We start from the raw sequence: 18,579 nt of genomic DNA, 5'->3' as shown, positions 1-18,579 counted from the left end.
TAAATATGGCTTTTCTTGTCGTGAATTCATGTCTCTTGTCTAGGACTTGCCAAACCTATTCTTGTAAAGACAATTTGTTTATTCTATATGCCACTTCATGGTCATTACCTGCGTGTTGACGTGAGGTACAATGCTCTTGGCTGTTAGTATCTGAGCTCTTGGGAGTTCGAATATGCTACTCGTCGCGATGTCCTAATCAATACGTTTTTTCTTGTCGTGAACTCATGTGTTGCGTCCAGGTTTTTTTTTAAAGTTTTTTTTTCTTTTTTAATTCCTCATTTTGCAAGACAATTTGTTCATTTTTCATGTTACTCCGTTTTTTTGATCTTTTGGAATAGCGGTGAACGGGCACTTGTGGGATGTTACTTGTATATATGGGTTCAGACTTCGTTTTGCTGAGAGGTATTTTGGAACATTCCGCAGGATTAATATGCACTTCTAATTTGGTTGCACGCATATCGGGAGTGTACATTGTATCTGTCCGTGAGAAAATAAAGCATCATGCTGTCAAAGAAAAAAGTTGTACGTGATTTACGTACCGACGAGGCAGTAGATTGGCATATAAAACACCACGTGAGACGCATTTTCATTTCGCGCGAAATCTGAATAGACAGATTGGTGAGACTAGAGTCCCAGGACTACATGGGGGCGCTTTGAGAAATACGTCATGTGAGTATTTCGGCCTATATGGAGTCTGGTGGCTATTATTTTAATTATCAATAAGCCTGTTGTATTTTTTACGCGAGGCTTTAAGCTGCTTACCTGCAGCCTCTCCGACATATGAAAACATCGTGCGAGGCACTGTTAAGCTCTATGGGTATTTGCTTTTCTTGTTGTCTGTTGCTTTGTCTTTCGTCCGAGTGTTGAAAAGGAGTGGGGCCTCCACAACGTTTGCCTTTTTCTCGTGTACCAGTACGTTAGTGTATCGGGTTTATTCTAAACCTACCAGAACATGACTAAGACTCGCTTAAAAAAAATGGCACGAGTGATGTCTGTCTTTAGTTCCGAATACAGTATGTATGTGGATTAGTGTGTAGATACGTGTTTGCTCATATTTAAAAATGGCCAATCGCAAGGATATCTTTCTATGTGTCTTATTTTGTGGCTATAGTTATTTAACTGTATGCACTCCACTCATGCACGATGTGCAATCCTTCAGTAGGATGTTTTCATCTATGCTCAATTTGCTCAGGATCCACTATTGCTTGTTCAGCGTATTTTTTGTTCATTCTTTTCATATAGATTTCGCCGCTTAAGTTAAAATGATAATAACTTACCTGTCTCTTGCAAGGTGATTATAAAAGCAACCATGTGCACGGTTTAATGGCTCTTAGATACGAGTGATTGCTTAGCGTCTATTTTTTATTGTTTTTTCTCATACCGTTATTATTTTTTCATTGGTTACAGTTATTAGAGTGGTGCATATCATAACATACACCCTTATTGTCTAGCTGATCTTTAGCCATGGAAGAATAAGAAAGAATTATACAGGTAATACCTAGACCTATAACTTCTGGTGTCACCCTAATTATTGTGAATATTCAGTTATTGTAATCATGTGTGTGTTATCTTATTCTATTTTTAGAATCACGTTGGCTAAAGAACTATTTTTTGGTTATACTTGGTGTCTACTTTACGTCCCTCTTTTCCGTTTTGCTGTCAGAGGCACTGGATACCTTTTTCAATAAGGTATTTATGTTTTTTTAGGTTATTTACCATATTGGGTGATGAAATTGTGCCAGATAGCATAGCTTGACTATCGAATTAGTGTTTTCTTTTCTTTCTTTTTTCACCGTAGTTTATACGTCTTTTCTTACTTCTTGAAACCAGTGCCATTAGAGTTTACCCGAAGATTTGGTGAGGATATTAATCTGTACTTTTATGGCCTTTGAAAGTAAGCCACCTTCTAGTAATAAATCTGAATACCGTTTGATTCTCAGAAGACTATGCCCTTATATCTGGGTAGAAACTGTATCATTCCTCTTTTTGTTTTCCTCTCTTCTCATCTGCTTACATATCCTTTTTTCATCTGCCTATACATCCCCTTTTGCTTAGTGTTTTCCCTCTCTCTCTCTCTACCTCGTTGTTCTGTATTTCTGCTTTTTTTGTTTTAAATGACCTATTTAACTTTTTCTTTTCTCTTTATATATAACATTTGATTTGCTCCCTATTGTGTGTTATTTGCTATCACTAAAATAAATGTTTTTTCACTAGGGCTTACTACTCTGTCTGCCCTATCCTTTTCTGTTGTAACTTTTTTCTTATTATGATTTCCTTATTATTATGAACTCTTTCTTCTTTTCTTCTGTTTTTCAGTTCTCACTACTATGTGTTAATATTTTTCACTCAGAAATAACCTGAAGCAAGTAGGTTTGTTATGACAAACGGTTGTTAAAGGTTTAGTGTGGTGTCCTTCTAATTATAGCATGTTACCAAATATTATTTAGCAGTGCTATAACGCAACAGGCACTTTATGTAAAGTACTTGTGTAAAGATTATGGGACTTGTGTTTTGATCATACTTATGGTATGTTTACAGCCCTGAGGAAGTCCGGTTCGGGCGAAACGCTTTGGCTGTCGTTTTGATCATCCTGTACAAAGAATATTGGCTGTCTGTGTTAACATCGTGTACCAAGAGGACATATTATAAAAAAGGACTTTTTTCATATCAATGAAGGACACTTGTCTCGTTTTGTTGTATTGAAGCATTGTATAATTACTTCTATTGCTGCCTCTCTATTTGCTTGCTGTTTGTGTATATTTGTATGGTCTTTTGGCAGTGAACCAGAGAGGTGGGTAGAATCTATAGATCAATCGATTGTGATTTCGGTGTATAGCTTAGTGGTGCGACATATAAAATCCCTTACTGCCATTTCCTGTTGTTTTACCTGATCTTCTTGAATCTAAGTTCTTACAGACTCGTGATAACCACACCAACCTGGTGATAAGAATCGTCCCTGGGGCAGTGGGTTTCACGTACCTTACTTTTAATGAAGGTGACACAGTACCTATCGCTTACAATTCACACTTATACACTTCGGCTGAAATGCGGTTTTCCATTGTGGAAAAAATGTTGACAGCAGTGCAAATGGCGATTCTAAAGGAACGTGCACTGTCGCAGGAAAAACGCATGTTGGTTGTTACCCCGTATCCTGCCCTGGAAGCAGTGACGAAAGCCAGTGTACCAAATTCAAAAGCGTTGCACCCACGGTGGATACAATGGGCCATATCATTGACGTCTCCGGATGTCACGTTTATTTTTGATGCCTCTTTGCAGTCGCAGCAGTATTTACAGTATGAATTTGTTCATCCTGCTCCTTTGACTATGCGTCATTTGGAGGATTTCTATTGTATCATTTACACTGATGGTTCTGCGCAAGTTGCGCATGGGTCTAAGCACGCATATGTCTCAGCCTGCGCAATTGTGGTCGGTACGATGGTGAATGGAGAGTTTAGTCCGAGATGTCGTGCATACGCAGACATTAGGGGACTGTTCCGCCCAATTGGCAGAGCTCCGTGCTCTACTGCTTGCATTGGAGTACGCAGATCCTGGTGTGACGACTCTTTTTGTGAGTGACTCTTACTACTGTATTCAGTCTTACAATGACACCTATTCTTTTGGACTCAAAATGATTATCGCGACTCCAAAGGTAGCACAATAAAACATAAAATGATCTGGGTCCGAGTGGCTGAGCTTAAAGAGTGATTGCCACACGTGTATGTAATTCATACTCTTGGTCATCAGCGTGTGGGAGTTCACGCTGTTGGCAATAGTTTGGCTGTTGAGGCCGCAAAGTCAGCAGTAGCTACATATTTAGTTGCAGCAGTTACACGTTCCAAAAGTAAGATTGATGATGACATCTTGGCAGCAATTGCCGCTACTGAGAAGGGAAGTAAATATCCTACTGGATTTCTTTCAAAATATTCTTATCACTTTAGCCCTGATAAAGTTCCTTATGTGAAAATACCCGACATTGGTGACAGATTGATTCCCAACGCGGACCGCAGGCCCACACTGATTACAGCTGCCCACGAGGGTGTTGCGTCCGCGCATGTGGGCGTTTCGGCTACTGTTTCTCAGCTACGACAACGTTTCTGGTGGCGGGGACTGTACAAACAGATGCTTGATTATGTCCTTCAATGTGACATTTGTCACCAGATCAAGCCTTCGACTGCTGCGTGTCCGCCCCAGACACAGTTGTACATATCTAATAAACCACTTAGGTGTGTTTATTTAGGTCCTTTTTCTTCTGATACTGATCATAAGTACATCTTAGTTGCAGTTGATTCTTGCACACGCTTTGTTTGGGTGTGGCCACACCGCAGTGCTGATTTACGAACTGTCATAAGAGATTTGCGTGTCTTTGTGGGAATTTTTGCGTGTGGTACTTTCCATTCGGACCAGGGTTCGGCGTTCACCTCTAAGGTGTACAAGGAGGCCATGAGTTTGATGGGGGTCCAAAACAAATTTTCGTCTCCATACCGGCCTGAGGGCAACAGTATTGTGGAGCAAATGAACCGTGACTTAAAGCAATCATTGACAGCCAGGGTTTTAGGTACTGGCAGGAATTGGCTAGCCCATCTCAATAGCGTACAGCATGCACTAAATAATCTCCCTAGAAGGTCTCTGTGTGGGCGGACCCCTCACGAAATGCTCTTAGGTATCAAAATGTTCGTCCCGGACCTTGAAGGTCTAGACCAGGCGACGGCTGCTGCCCCCTTTGAAGTAGATGAACATTGTCATGTTTTACAGAATCTAAAAGAGAAGAGAGGCAGTCTTGCAAAGGAACACTTGCCCTCCACATCTGGTGCTGCATTGTAGATCCCGGTAGTTGGCTGGCTACCCCGAGTCGGAGAACTGGTCTGAGAGAAAATGGAGAACAAAAAAGAATTTGGCCCCTCGTATCGAGCTCCATTTCTTGTACTTGGGGTGCTGCTGAGAAATTCTGTTTTGGCACGGGTTCCTAAGAACAGGCCTGATGTTGCTTTGGAAATGCCTGTTATTCCAACTCCTTTATTGAATACCCCACCTGCTGCTCCTCTTGATGATATAGAGTACATGTACCCTACTGACTTGTTGATGCCCGATTTGCAGACCTGTTTGGCAATTGAGTCCAGATTTTCATTTGACACTAACTCTACCACATCGAAGTCCCCTTCAAAAATCTCAGTTTTTGCTACTGGGTTTAAAAAACATTTTTTAATTCCCTCTTGGACTTACGTCTGGTTGGTACTTTTTTCAATTTGTTTGTTCATGTCAATTGGCTTTGTGGTGTATTTTTTCCGTCTTGTGAACGGTCACTACGTTAGGGAGAGAACTGCAATTCGACCAATTAATGGAACATTGGCACCCCACTCCTCGTCTCACAGGATCAAAAGAGACATGGTTGTTGTTAATATTACTGCTTGGCCCGTCTTAGATGGGATTGTTTGGGATGCTGTGAAGTTCCAAGTCCATGGTCCCACAGAGATTATAAATGTCCCTAATGTCCTAAGAATTTCTATGGGGGATGTGATTGAACAAAATATTTGTTCTGATGATTGGGATGTACAAGCCGTAGAGGCTTTGTTTTCAGATTTGAAATACTATGCTGCATTTGATGCTGAGGATTTATATTTAGATTCTGCTAACTATGGTAATTTATTTTGTTACCAACACTTTGGAAATCACTACCTACATAAAGCGAATACTAGAAGGAATATATACGCAATGGGAGCATTGTCCCGCTCCTGTTGAAGGCAGCTCCAGTTCTTTTTTAAAGAGATTCACATATTTTACTGACTTCGATCAGTCAAATCCACATTCATTTTATTTTAAGATGACAGAAAAGTCCTCTTCCAAAGTTAGACTTACCCACACTAAATTATTATATTCCAAGTCCTTTCTTGACCAATTGGCTATTGGGGGCTATGAACTGTGGAAGGATACTATTGATCTTAAATCTGTTTGGGGTTCTAAAAGTTGGCAAGTGCAAGGCACTGAGGCTTTGCATCATGCATGTCTCATCCCGAACCATATGTTTTTGAATTTGACTATTTCACAAACCACCTGCTTTGGATTGGCTTCTCCTAAAAACAAAAAAAGAATGCTCCTGCTTTTCCATAATTGGAAGGGTACCCCGGTTGGGATAATAATACCAGTATATCCATTAGAGAGTTACAGATCCTGTTGCTAAATTCTTCATTTAACATTTCTGGTTTGGACCCTGAAGGTTGGTTGTTGTGGCACAAAAGTGCAGATTCCTGCCAACATCGTTTTCTGGGTTTGGCCCCTGGCTACACACAGGTTAGGGTGGATCCACGTTTTGTGAGTGACCATTCTGTCACTACCTATTCCGTTGGCAAGCTATGTCAGAGTTGGCTCAAACACTTGACTTTAGCGTCGGTTAAGTTTCATTTATCTAAACTGACTGACGATGTTGATCTGAATGATTTTGTCAAAGGCCCTGCTTCCGGCAGATCTAAACGTTGGATATATGCTCCTTACAATGAGATTTGGAAACTGTCTCCGATTGAGGCTGCTTCCCGGTTAAGAGCTATAGATCAGGCAAATTTAGAAAAAGTGCTTGCAGTTGTAGATAAGAGCATTAACACGCTTTCTTCCCACATTTACACATTGGCAAATATTGTTTCATCTGTTGTTGATATTGTGCAAGAAGATGTCTCTGTGTTATTTCATGGTCAAAATCAACTGCGTTCCATCATGCAGTTTGCATGAACTTTACAAATGTTAAAAGCTGGCAGAGTGCCCTGGGACTACATGAACACTTCTTCATTATTTGCACTGTTTAATTTGACTGAAAAACAACAATTTATGTCAATGAAAGATGCCACTTTTTCTATGTTGCATATTAAAAAGTTGGAACTGTTACCATTTTCTTTGGCTGAGACACATTCTGTTGTGTGGCTTATCCATGGATTGATAACAATCAATCTTTTTCTCTGTTCAAATTCAAGGCTTGCATGAAGTATTATGCTATAGGCAGGTATGAGCCTTTAGGCAGCGCTTATCTCCATGAAGCTTGGTCACTGCCCTTTACTTATATATGCCTGAGGGCGGGTAAAGAAGTTTATTTAAACGGGGAAGATTGCACAACATCGCCTGATCACTCGCTAATATGTAGGAATATACAATTGCATGGCTCGTGTGATCAGAATGTGCCTAATCTGGCCTGCATTTTCAAAGGTACTCCTACACCTGCAATCACACCAACATTCACATTACTAGCAAACAATAGTTATTTACTTTTAAATAATGAAGATTGTTGTGGGATGCTCGCTGGAATTCCTTACATAGTTACGGTTTCCCAAAGAGTAGTTTGTTGTAAAAAACGTCCTGTTTCCTCCTCCGCATGGGAAGTTGGATGTTTCCATCTGGCCGTCGATTCCGACCTTGAAAGCAGAGTTCAACAAGATGAGTCGAATGAGAGCTCTTTTGTCCCAGAAAGAAGTCGCCCTTACATCTGCTCGTGAAACATTTGTCCTTCACCTGGCAAACACCCGCACAGAAGTGCATGCGTTATTAACTACGGATCTCCCCCTCAATTTCTGGGAGTTAAATCACACTATCTTTAATGCCTCCTCGACCACAGGTTTAGCACACTTTTTTAAAGTTGTTAGTAGTGGCCTTGTGATTTCCTTCCAAACTACATTTGGTGTGTTCCCTGCATTTTTTCATTCGATTTTCTCCAGGCTCTTTGGTGGATTTCCCTTGATGCTCGCTTTGGTGGCCGGAGTGCTGCTATTATTTTGTTTGTTTCAAAATGGATGCACATCCTGTGTCAAACGACAATATGTCCCGGCTGTTGCTGCTCTGCAACCGAATGCTTAGTTACTATGGAGCGCTGCCTCTGGCTACATTGAGTGCAGCTTATGGATTATCATTTCGATTTTCATTTTTCACAAGCGTCCAGCCTGTCTTTCATTGCCTGAGCTGCGATTTCGACTGGGCCCTGGATTTGTGTCTCTGCAGTACGGTGTCTCCCAACGCGGATTATGATCAACTGATGAGCCCCTTAGTTGCTCATGAATTGCTTTGTTTTGGCGGCGGGATTATGGCCTTTGCAGCGACGCATGGAGTCTTGGGACGTTGGAATGTTTTTGCAGCGGCGCATGACTTCTTGGCACACAGTTACATTGAAGAAGACCTGAGTTGTCCTCTGATGGTGCTAGAGGTTCCGGTCATTTAAGAACATGTATGTTCATTCCCTTTACTGAACTGGATGGCTGAAATGTTCTCGAATGAGAAGAGTAACTTTCTATTGGAGGCTGTAGCTTCATACTGTGCATACACGCTGTTGGAGTGAGATAGTTTTTTCGATCCCTCTCTTTCAGGACTGACGTAATGTGTTGAACAGCGGATTTTTTTTCTTCCCCCTCCTTTTTGGAAAGGTTGTGACACAAAAGTTTTGTTAGTTCACGTTGCCCTACTAAGTTTATGTGTTTTTTTATTTCAGAGTTGCTCCCATTTTCCCTTGTGGCAAATTTGAACTTGATTCTGTCTCTCGAACTTGAACTCTGCGTTCCTGATTTTCCCCCTTTCTTGCACGTGCTCCGATCAAGGGAGGGTGTAGTGGTGCTGAGCCTTACATTCACACAGTATTAAGTTAGAATGAGCTTATCAGAAGTTTAAACGCCATTTTTCCTTTTTGCTGTGCTTTGCACACGGCACACACGTTAAGCTATTGTTTAGAGAAAGCTGAGTATTTTGCTTCACATGAGAATAACTTGTTTTTCTGCATTTCTAAGCTGCTTCGTTAGTTTAGTCTGTACAGTGAGCGCCGAGACCGTCAAGGTTATCTTAAACCCTGTGGCTGTTGTTCTAGCTGATCAGCGCACGTTCTAGCCATAACACATATGCAGCTGTGGCCAACTCTGATACTGGCGCGTTTAATAATGCACTGTGTAAGCATGATCACACACACTTGGAGAACATTCGTATGCTGACAGCTTGTGCAGAACTCGATGTGATCCATTTCTGCTAATACCAAAGGTATAGGGCCACCTATGCTAACCTAAGAGATCTTCTGTAGTTATAAAATAACCTACTAGCAAGGGAGGGTGAAATATAGGTATATATTTAGCCTGTTTCCTTTAGCATTATAACATGCTTTCTCCCTTTGTATTTTATGGAATAGTAACTATGCTGACAATCTTATTACTAATAATATGTTTGCTTGTATTTGCTAAGCTGCTGCATCTGAGATCACGGCGTTAGAAATAAATATTTCAAACTTGCTCATGTCTCCATTTACTCCATGTTTTGGACTGGTATGAGAGTGTAACGAAAGAGTGCTCTTGTTTTCCTCATTACCTGAGGTAACCTTAGTGGCGTGTTCTGGGTTGTCTAATCATTGGTTTCTTTGCTATATGACTAATGAGACACTGATGCTAGTCTGCTAGGGGATTTTGGGTACTAAGGTGAGTTTTTGGCACACCCGAATTCACTGAGGTCCTAAGTCCCTGTGCACAGTTCAGTAGGAGTGAGACAGCTATTGACTACTTGAAGTATTGACCCTTCTGTGTTTACATTTTTAAACACTGTACTTTCCGAGAGGCAGTTGAAATTTTGCGTTGACTTCTTGATGTACGCACATCTTGTGCCATCCTCTCTGATTTCCTTGGAGGTTCATATCATCCGGGACATAAAATATGAATGACCATTCATATATAAAGGAGCACAAGTTCATATTTCTTCAAAGTACCTTGCCTACTGTACAATATTTGTAATTGCCATCTTCCATTTTAGTCCTTAGGTCTGTCATATTTTAGGAAAGCAATGTATTGGATTGCCCTCAAATGCAAGCAAACATCTATGCTACATCACCCAGGACTCAGTTAATGGATTAGTTAAGTTTGGGGTCTTTGGGGCACAGTGCAAGAGTCTGCTGAGTTGAGGAAAGCTAATACATGAATCATTTCCATGTATTTAATGCATATGACTAATCTGTAGTGTTATCTCATTTGCAGTGCTTTTTCACTTAGTGATTCAGAGACTACTGGGATGTTCTTTGCTTCATGTGAGTGTCATAGCCACTCCAGTCTAAACTGACTTGCGTGGGTAACTGGCGTACATTAGAGTCATAATGTGCAAAGTGTTATGCAGCAGTATATTAAGTGAGACACAGTTAAATATTGCTTACCCTTATATGTAATTAATATTAAGTCATCATTTTTCTCTTTCTCTGTAGACCAACAAATCTTCTTTGAAAGGTAAGATATTCAAGAAGCTTCATTTTTAAATGTTTTATTTTAAAACCTTTTATATTTTATTGGCATTACTCTTTGACATCTTTGTACACAGCATAATTGCTCAGCTAATATTACCATCTGGACCTTTTCTGTAGTGAGAGCTAATTCTGCTCAAGGAAAGTCCTGCTGAGCTACTAGCATATTTTATCACTGTAAAATGCTGATTATATGTATTAACATTACACTATGACCATCGTAAGCACAATTATCAGTAGTAGCCACGCAAAAATTCTAGGGGAAGTTATCAGCAGAATGCTAGGAAAAGGTTTATCAATATTAAATGCCTGTAATCAAGTAACAATCAAATCATCACATGCTGTGTGCCACAAAGGGTATTACCACAGTAGTAAGTCTCCCCAACTCATATTGAATTATCTTTCAGCTAACAACTTTAAGTGTGTTTTAGAATTGCAATATTTTGTGGTTATCAGCATATTAGTTTTTGAAAATACACATATTTTTCTATCAAAATCCCTTTCCACTTTCAGCAATCAAACTCGATTTTCCAGAAGAAAAACCTTTTCTGAAAAAGCATATTTTTTTCCTTTAAAAATCTAATCAATTTTCATTGTTAGAAAATGCACAGTCCCTAAACATCAGCTTTTTGTTTTCATTGAGTACTGCTATGTAAAAATGCCTCTCATGGACACATTATGCTTCAAATAGCCAGATATTGGATCATAGGCCATGCTTCCTCACCATAACACTAAGAATGCCAATAATGCCCACCATTAAACCAGGGCTACCACTGTGCCACAGCTGGATGCCCAACATACATCAGTTATGGCCATTGTTATGGGAGAAGCAGTTGCCACTCTGTCAGGAATGGCTAAAAGCAGGTCAGGCATGCTCCTAATACATCCGTGTTGGCAGCAAGTATGTAATAACTAGACCTGTATGCCCAAAATAGTCAAGGACGAAAATATTATGACTATGGCAAAATTATACCATGAATGGGCACAATTGCGTCAGAGATAATAATCTTATGATGGAGACCAGCATACATATTTGGCAGTCCTTGACGTTAGGAGTAGCTTTAAGGAATCAACACTGTTTATTTGGGAAGAACACAATGTCACATACCCACACAAAAATGAATGTGATGCATTTAATTTTCTCTGCCCTGGATGCATACTCTCCTCTCCTCAGCTCTTTGGTTGATCATGCTCCCACATAACACATTTTCACTCTAGTTCTTGCAGTCACACCCTTTGGTGGGTCAGCCCTGGTTACTGCTGATACTATTCTTTGATGTCACACACAGTGCGACTGATCGAGCAGGGCGGATAACATGGTCAATCTCCTTAAGTAGATTTAGAGTGGATAAAGATGGTTCATGTGGCAGACCCATAGGCCAACGCTGCAGCTTCCACATGCTTTAACACCCTCTGCATACTCAGCAAAACCTTCAAATGGACCCACCCCCCCGAATCCAGGAAGACTGTCTCCCATGCACTCATCACCAGCAGGCTGGACTACAGGAACACCCTCTATGCCGAAATCAACAAATCTCTACTACACAAACTTCAGGCTGTCCAGAACGCCGCAGCCAGACTCATCCTCAGCATCCCACGACAAGACCACATTACCCAGCATATACGAGCACTCCCCGTCGAAAAAAGAGTGACTTTCAAGCTGCTCACACACACACACCTAGAAAGCTCTCTACAACACCGGAAAGCAATACTTCAACGAAAGAATCTCCTTCTACACCCCAAAAAGAAACCTCTGCTCCGCTGACCAGGCCTTGGCCAAAATCCCCTGCACCCACAGAACCAGAACAGGAGGCACATCCTTCTCTTACATCATGGCCCAGACCTGTAACGAACCCCCCCTCCGCATCAGATGAAACCCCACACTGAAAGCATTTAGGAAGAGCCTCAAGACCTGACTTTTCGAATGACCTGAGCTGCCCAAATTCACCCCACATTCCCCCTCCAGCTCCTTGAGACTACCACAGGTGAGTAGTGTGCTCTATAAATCCCTGATTGATTGATTGATAGGCCACCACAGTGTGTGTTTGAGTGTTATCAACAGGCCCTGCCATTGGTTTGGCTGTCTGTAACTCTGAAGGGTGATGAAAAGAGCAGTGCTGCCTTCTTTAATATACACAGAATCTCTGAGATTGGCTTGGTTTGGCTTCACCTCTGAGAGCTACTTTGAGGGGGCTCATGAGCTACCAGTAGCTCCCGAGCTACTGGTTGGAGACCCCTGATCTGGACAATGTGAAGTACCACTATCTGATAATCTTCCAGCCACAGTTTTCTTACTTTAGAATGATCCTCAGGTGTCAGACTGTATCTGAAATCTTTTTGAGTAGTGCCTCTGCATGCCAGAAGGTGGCATTGTTTGGATCTGCATCTGCGTCATCTGCATCATTCATGCCGGAATTGGCTTGCCCAGCTCCTAAATAGGCAAAACCCCAGTGTGAGACATTGGTTCTTTCCTATCCGTGACAATCAGGGTGGATCCAGAGAGAGCTACCTCCAGTCACTTTTTGACTGACTTTTTTTGATGATTTGAGACCCGAGCCATACTGTAACAGGCAATTGGAGATGGCAGAGTTGCAGCAAAGTTCACCATTCGCTGTTCACAGGACACAAACAGTTCGGTAGGCAGAGCTATTGTGTATGTGGCACTTATACACCAAGCCTGATAGATGACCACTGGCTTCTCAGGGAATGTCCAAGCTTTTAGATGGCTCACGCTTCTTTGGCAAAAAGGCATACTCATGGTACCCACAAATCCCATTCTTCCTTTTGCCATTTCCGTGGCTATGGTAGGGGCTATCAGTCATGTCTTTACATGGGCTAGGGCGCAGTGCCCACACAAAACATGGGACAGATGGTCAACCTAGTTTATCACTAGCCCAGGAGCAGCAGCCTCAGAACCCCTTTAGCTTACAGTGATACCACCACAGGCACCCAATGGTTGGCAGGATCCACATCACCTGCCCCACTGGCAGTCCATGAAAAAGGACTAGTGGATACTCCAGATCATCCAGCTGGGATCATCTGAGCTATTTTGTACATCGTGCTATTTCAGGCCTATTCTCCCAAACAGGGAGTCCAAGATATACAGGCTAGGACTCTGATATTTCAGCCTCTATCCTGGATTTCGGTGAGACTGACTCTGTAAATGTGTTGACCTCATGCCCTCTGCATTCGTCTGGTGACACATGCCCATTGACATATTCAGGATCTGCAATGAGACCTGACGTGGGTGCAGCATGAGGGAAATCTCTCCAATCTGGTCCAGATCTCAAAAGGAACTGTAAAACACCTGCAATTGTGGCTGATAAACCACAATGGGGTCAGAGGCAGACTCCTCTTCATTCCCCAACCAGAGTTGACTCTAGTGACAGATGTATCACTCTTGGGCTGTGGAGGACACCTGAGGGAGGTGGAGCTCAGAAGCCTCTGGTTTCCAGCGGAGTGCCAGATTCACACCAACTTGTTGGAGCTGAGGGCGATCTGACTGGCATCTAAAGATTTTAGTCCTTCGATCAAGGGAAGACTAAAGCAGGTGTTCACAGACAACACCTCACCATGTAGTACTGCATCAAACATGGCAGGGTGAGTTCTGGCACCCTATGTCAAGAGGCCCTGCACTTCTGGACATGGCTGGAATATGAGGGCATTTTCATGGTGGTTCATCTTGCTATGCCATCGATGCCCAGCAGATCACAAATGGCGTCTCCCTCCAAGGATGGTGCAAGGTCTCTCCTGAGACTAGGGAGAACCTTGGTTAGATCTGTTCGCCACTGTCGAGAACACACGTCAGCAGTTCTGCATGCTGGAGTTTCCTTTTTTTAATTTTATTTTTTTATTTTTATTGACATCATCAAATGGGGCAGAAAATACATAAATACATAGGGTAAATCAATATAAATAGTACATATCATCTTGACAATTGAATTAATCAAAAAGATAAAAAACAAAAAGACAAAAAAAATTAACAAGAAAAAGCATTCGCCTTTAAACCAGATATCTCGAAACAATAACCAAGCATAAGGATGTAAAGCATGGAGACCTAAGTAGACCTCCTGATTTAATTAATCTAATATAATGTCGCCATGTCCAGAGGACTCCAAATTGCTTACATTTTAGCCATAGAACGAATACCCCTAGCTTTAGCCAAGGCAGTTTCCAAGCAGAATGTTTCCCTAATAATGATCCACCATTCCCCAATAGATGGCGGTGTCGGGGAAACCCAAGCCCGAGCAATAGCTAATCTAGCAGCGACCATCATGATTGAAAAAACTCGTGATGGTTTATCTGCCTTATGGCCTAACATAATTTCTAAGGCAGTTAATGGGGGGACCCAGTCCTAATTTAAAATGGAGCACCTGGCCTATCTTCTGCCAGTAAGTCTTCAATTCCGGACACTATTAGCAGCAATTCCGGATAAGATTAGCATTTAGGGCATTTAGTCTTTTCTCCAAAGTTGTTCCCTTCAGCCCATTTAGCTATCCTTTCAGGCGTATAATAGAGCATACCTGTTGTACGGAATTGCTGTAATTGTAAGCTCAAAGAGTGGACTAAATCACCTATGTTACCCAGGGCCTATTTGATCGTGCCAGGTGTTACATCTATACTCAATACTTGGCTCCACCGTGTTGCTAATTTTTCACATCCATCCAACTTAAAATTGGACAGACGTTTATACATGTTACCATTTAGAGACTTTAGGGCCAGATGTAGGTGGCTAAATACCGGTCTGTAATACAGAAATTCACAGAATTTCTGCGTTACCGACCGATATTTAGCCATGTTGTACAATGTAGGTAACACCAAACGCTATCGCAAAGAAGGAATCAGTCAAAATAAGGGAAATCAGTTACCGATTCCTTAATTAGCGATTAGCAGACACCGAAATCCCAAATACCGAATCGGTAAATAAGAAATCCTTAACTTGCAAATCAATGTATCAAATTTCAGTAATACTGATTTTTCAATTTATCGGTATTTAGGAGTTGCTAATTACCACTGACTCAAAGCAGGTGGTAATCGGGTGCACTGCATTTAAACAGCCCCAAAATGCAACAGTGTGAACACAATGACGGCCCTCTGCGTTATTCCAAGGCGGCTTTGTATGCAAGCAGCAGAACTAAGGATCTGGAGGCAGGAGGAACGAGTGTACAGACTGCGTGTTACACTGTTCCAACTGGCTCAGGCTGAAATCCATGAGAGGTACGGGCTAAACCCCCAAACCATCCTAGACCTGATCCGAGACCTGCACCCACTCCTGGAGCATCAGACACCAACGGCGCACGCTATAACAACACATGTTCAGATGCTCTGTAGCCTGCACCTACTTGCATCAGGTAGTTACCAGGGGGTGATAGCTGTGGCAGGTGGTGTGGCACAAAGTTGCCTGTCCTGTTTTTTCAACACTGTCCTGGATGCCATGATGCAAAGAATGCATCACTACATACGCTTCCCCCGCGCACAGGCGGAACTGCAGAAAACCAAAAGGCACAGTTCCCACATGTTATAGGGTGCATTGATGGGACACACATACCAATCTGCCCACCTGCAGCAACATGCAGGCAATATGCGATGCGGGCCACATCATCAGTGACATTGTAGCCAAATTTCCAGGGAGTACCCATGACTCCTACATATTCAGGAACAGTGGGATCTACACACGCCTGGCTGGGGGCGAATTTGGAGAAGGATACCTGCTAGGTAAATTAATGTGACACACCCTGATGTATACCTTGGATGAATGTGTTAGTGACTGTTATTAATGGCACTTCCTTTCTCACTCAGGTGATAGCGCATATGCCGTGCGGGCATTTATCCTGACTCCATATCTCAACCCATCCACTCCAAGTGATAGAAGATACAATGTGGCACATAGATCTACGTGCAATGTTGTGGAGCGCACATTTGGACTCTTAAAAAGCAGGTTCCGCTGCCTCCACAAAAGTGGAGGTGCACGTCAGTGGCACCCCATCATCTGCTGTAAAATAATAGCAACATGTGCCATGCTGCATAACCTTGCCACAAAGAAGAGAACAGCAGTGGAACTGACTGACTCCGAGGACGAGGGTGAGGATTGTCCACAGCCAGAGCACAGCGCAGCAGGTGTGGCAGCAGCACCAGATGGGAGACACAGACGGCCTGAGATCACACACAACTATTTCTGAGTAAGTAAGGAGACACAGCCAGTTACTGTAATTGAGTGATAGTGTTTTATTAACCTTGACTCAGGCAATAGCATAGCACACCGCCACAACATGAAGGCCTCAACATGCCAGGCCAATATGCTATGGACATTCCAAAGGCGAAATGGGTTACATCACCCATTTCACAATACCAGGTGATGGCTGGCATTATTTCCTGCGCCCACGCGCAGCACTGCTGCGTTCCCTGGGGACACTGTCCTCACTGGCGGTCGGTCCTGTGGCAGCGCTGTGCCGTTCGCTGCACCTCCTGGACTCGGTTATTGGGGCGTGATGCTACTGCAGCTAGTTGCCTCTTCACTATCCCCCCCATCACCTGCACCTTTAGTGGCTATTTGGTTTGTTTGTAGCACTTCTAGTGCACTGGTCACTGTGACCAGCCCCCTTGCCATGTCACGGCTGCAGTGGGCCATCTCCTCCTGCATGGCCACCGAGCGCCTGCAGAGCAGAGAGGTGGCAGTGGAGAGGTGGTTCACCACCTTAGTGTAATTGTCCAATTTCTGCCGCTCCTTGCGCCTCGCCAAACAATCCTCATCCATTTTGCTGCACAGCAGCCTCACTGCCTCTGACATGTCCCTCATGCCCTCAGCCATAGTATTGTTCATGCTGTTAATGCCTTCCTTGATATCTAGCATGTGTCTATTCATGTGGACCATTTGCCGTTGCACTGATCTGATGGCCTTGCAGGCGCTGCACCTTAAGCATATTTCCCTCAAGACTGGCGAATACACTTGGATCCTCGCCCTGTGCAACAGGACTGGCTGCCCTTGCTCTGCGGCGTCTGACACCTGTGTGGGCGCACTCAGTGGGGGACTGTGTGCATGCACTGATGTAATCCTCTGCCAGCGTGGAATGTTGGCCTCCCATGATTTCCTCCTTGGACACCTCCATCTGCTGGAGGCTAGCCACTGTATGCCTCCTGGCTCTTGGTGGTGGTGGCGGTGGTGATGCTGGTGATGGTGGTGGTATTGGTTGTGTGGTGTGCTCTCCAGGTGACAAGACCTCCTCCTCCTGTGTTTTCTCTCTCCTGGGTGCCTTTCCTGTGTCCCCTTCTACAGCCCTGCGCGATGGCTCGCCTGTGGAGACAGGATGTAGATTTGCTCACTTGTTTGGCAGCATTTGCGTAATAATAAATTTCATGACTGCCAATCAAACTGACTGTCCTCTGCTTGCTAATTTCTGATGTGTCACATGCCTTTGGGTTCAGTGGACTGACTGTTATGATATGTGTTACTTCTGACTACAACTCCCATGTTGCATTGCTGGTTTTTTAGTAAAACATGTGCTGGAGTGGGAATCATACCGCCTCATTGGGGGTTGGGGATTGGGTTTAGGGAGTGGGGGGCACAGCATGCTGTGCATTCATCTTACCTTGCCTGTTGCCAGCTCTGGCTGAGCTGTCTGCATCCCCAAACCCACTTACACTCTCCAGCTGGAGGGTGGACTCCACCAGGAGATCCAGGGCAGTTGGTGCAGGTGCTGTGGATCTCCCTCCACCTGTCTGCTTGGCTTGCTTCATTCTCTCTGCCAACCTCTCCTTTGCACACTTCCTGAGGTCTTACCCGCGTTTTTTAAGTTCTTTAATGGAGCGCTGGGTTACACCAATGGCATTAATCCTTTCCTGGATGACCAGCCATATCTGCCTCTACTGTGATTCAGGGACGTGCAGGGAATTTGTTCTAAACAGTTTATCATGGTCCTTTAACCTCCTCAATCAGGACCTCCAGCTTCCTCTCACTGAATTTGTGTTTCCTTTTGCGCTCTCCTGCCTCCTTTTCCCTCTCCTGGTTGTCCATTCTGGTCTGGGATGTCAGCAAAAACTTGGAAAAGTTCCTCCTGGGTTGTTTGCTGTGCTCCCTGCCTCTCCAACAGCTTCAGGATCAGTGCAGCTGCATGGGTGTGGCCACTTCCTGGTTGTGAGGTCATGAGGAAGCACAGGATTGGCGAATTCAACAATTTGTGATTTTCCAAAATACCGAATTCGCTAATTACCGAATCGGTATTAAGGAATCGGTGATAGCGATTCGGTAATTGGGAATTCGGTAATTTTGTAACCGATTTTTTCCTAATCGGTAATTTTTACCGATTTTTACTGAATCGGTGATTTTTACAGATTTGGTATCTATATCTGAAATACCA

At 43.2% G+C, this 18,579-nt stretch overlaps 1 protein-coding gene and 1 long non-coding RNA gene across 7 annotated transcripts in view; both read left to right on the top strand.

Moving 5' to 3' along the window:
• Window positions 1–18,579, top strand: part of LOC144772707 (uncharacterized) — a 650,472-nt gene that overhangs the window by 42,410 nt on the left and 589,483 nt on the right. For all 6 annotated transcript variants that reach the window (XR_013599827.1, XR_013599825.1, XR_013599826.1 and 3 more), the window contains exon 3: window positions 10,190–10,211. Coding sequence is in view for 3 of the 6 variants with exons in the window: in XM_078657201.1 (XP_078513327.1) it covers window positions 10,190–10,211 (22 nt within the window). In the remaining 3 variants the exon portion in view is untranslated. The remainder of the gene's footprint in view (window positions 1–10,189; window positions 10,212–18,579) is intronic.
• LOC144771652 (uncharacterized) lies at window positions 1,477–1,830 on the top strand. Its single transcript, XR_013599410.1, has 3 exons — window positions 1,477–1,491; window positions 1,586–1,689; window positions 1,799–1,830. It is a non-coding gene; the product is annotated as an uncharacterized LOC144771652 (long non-coding RNA).

This window comes from Lissotriton helveticus, chromosome 8 (assembly GCF_964261635.1).
Source record: "Lissotriton helveticus chromosome 8, aLisHel1.1, whole genome shotgun sequence".
Taxonomy (NCBI): domain Eukaryota; kingdom Metazoa; phylum Chordata; class Amphibia; order Caudata; family Salamandridae; genus Lissotriton; species Lissotriton helveticus.
Note: the sequence above shows the minus strand (reverse complement) of the source record. Positions and strands in the feature narration are given on the sequence as shown.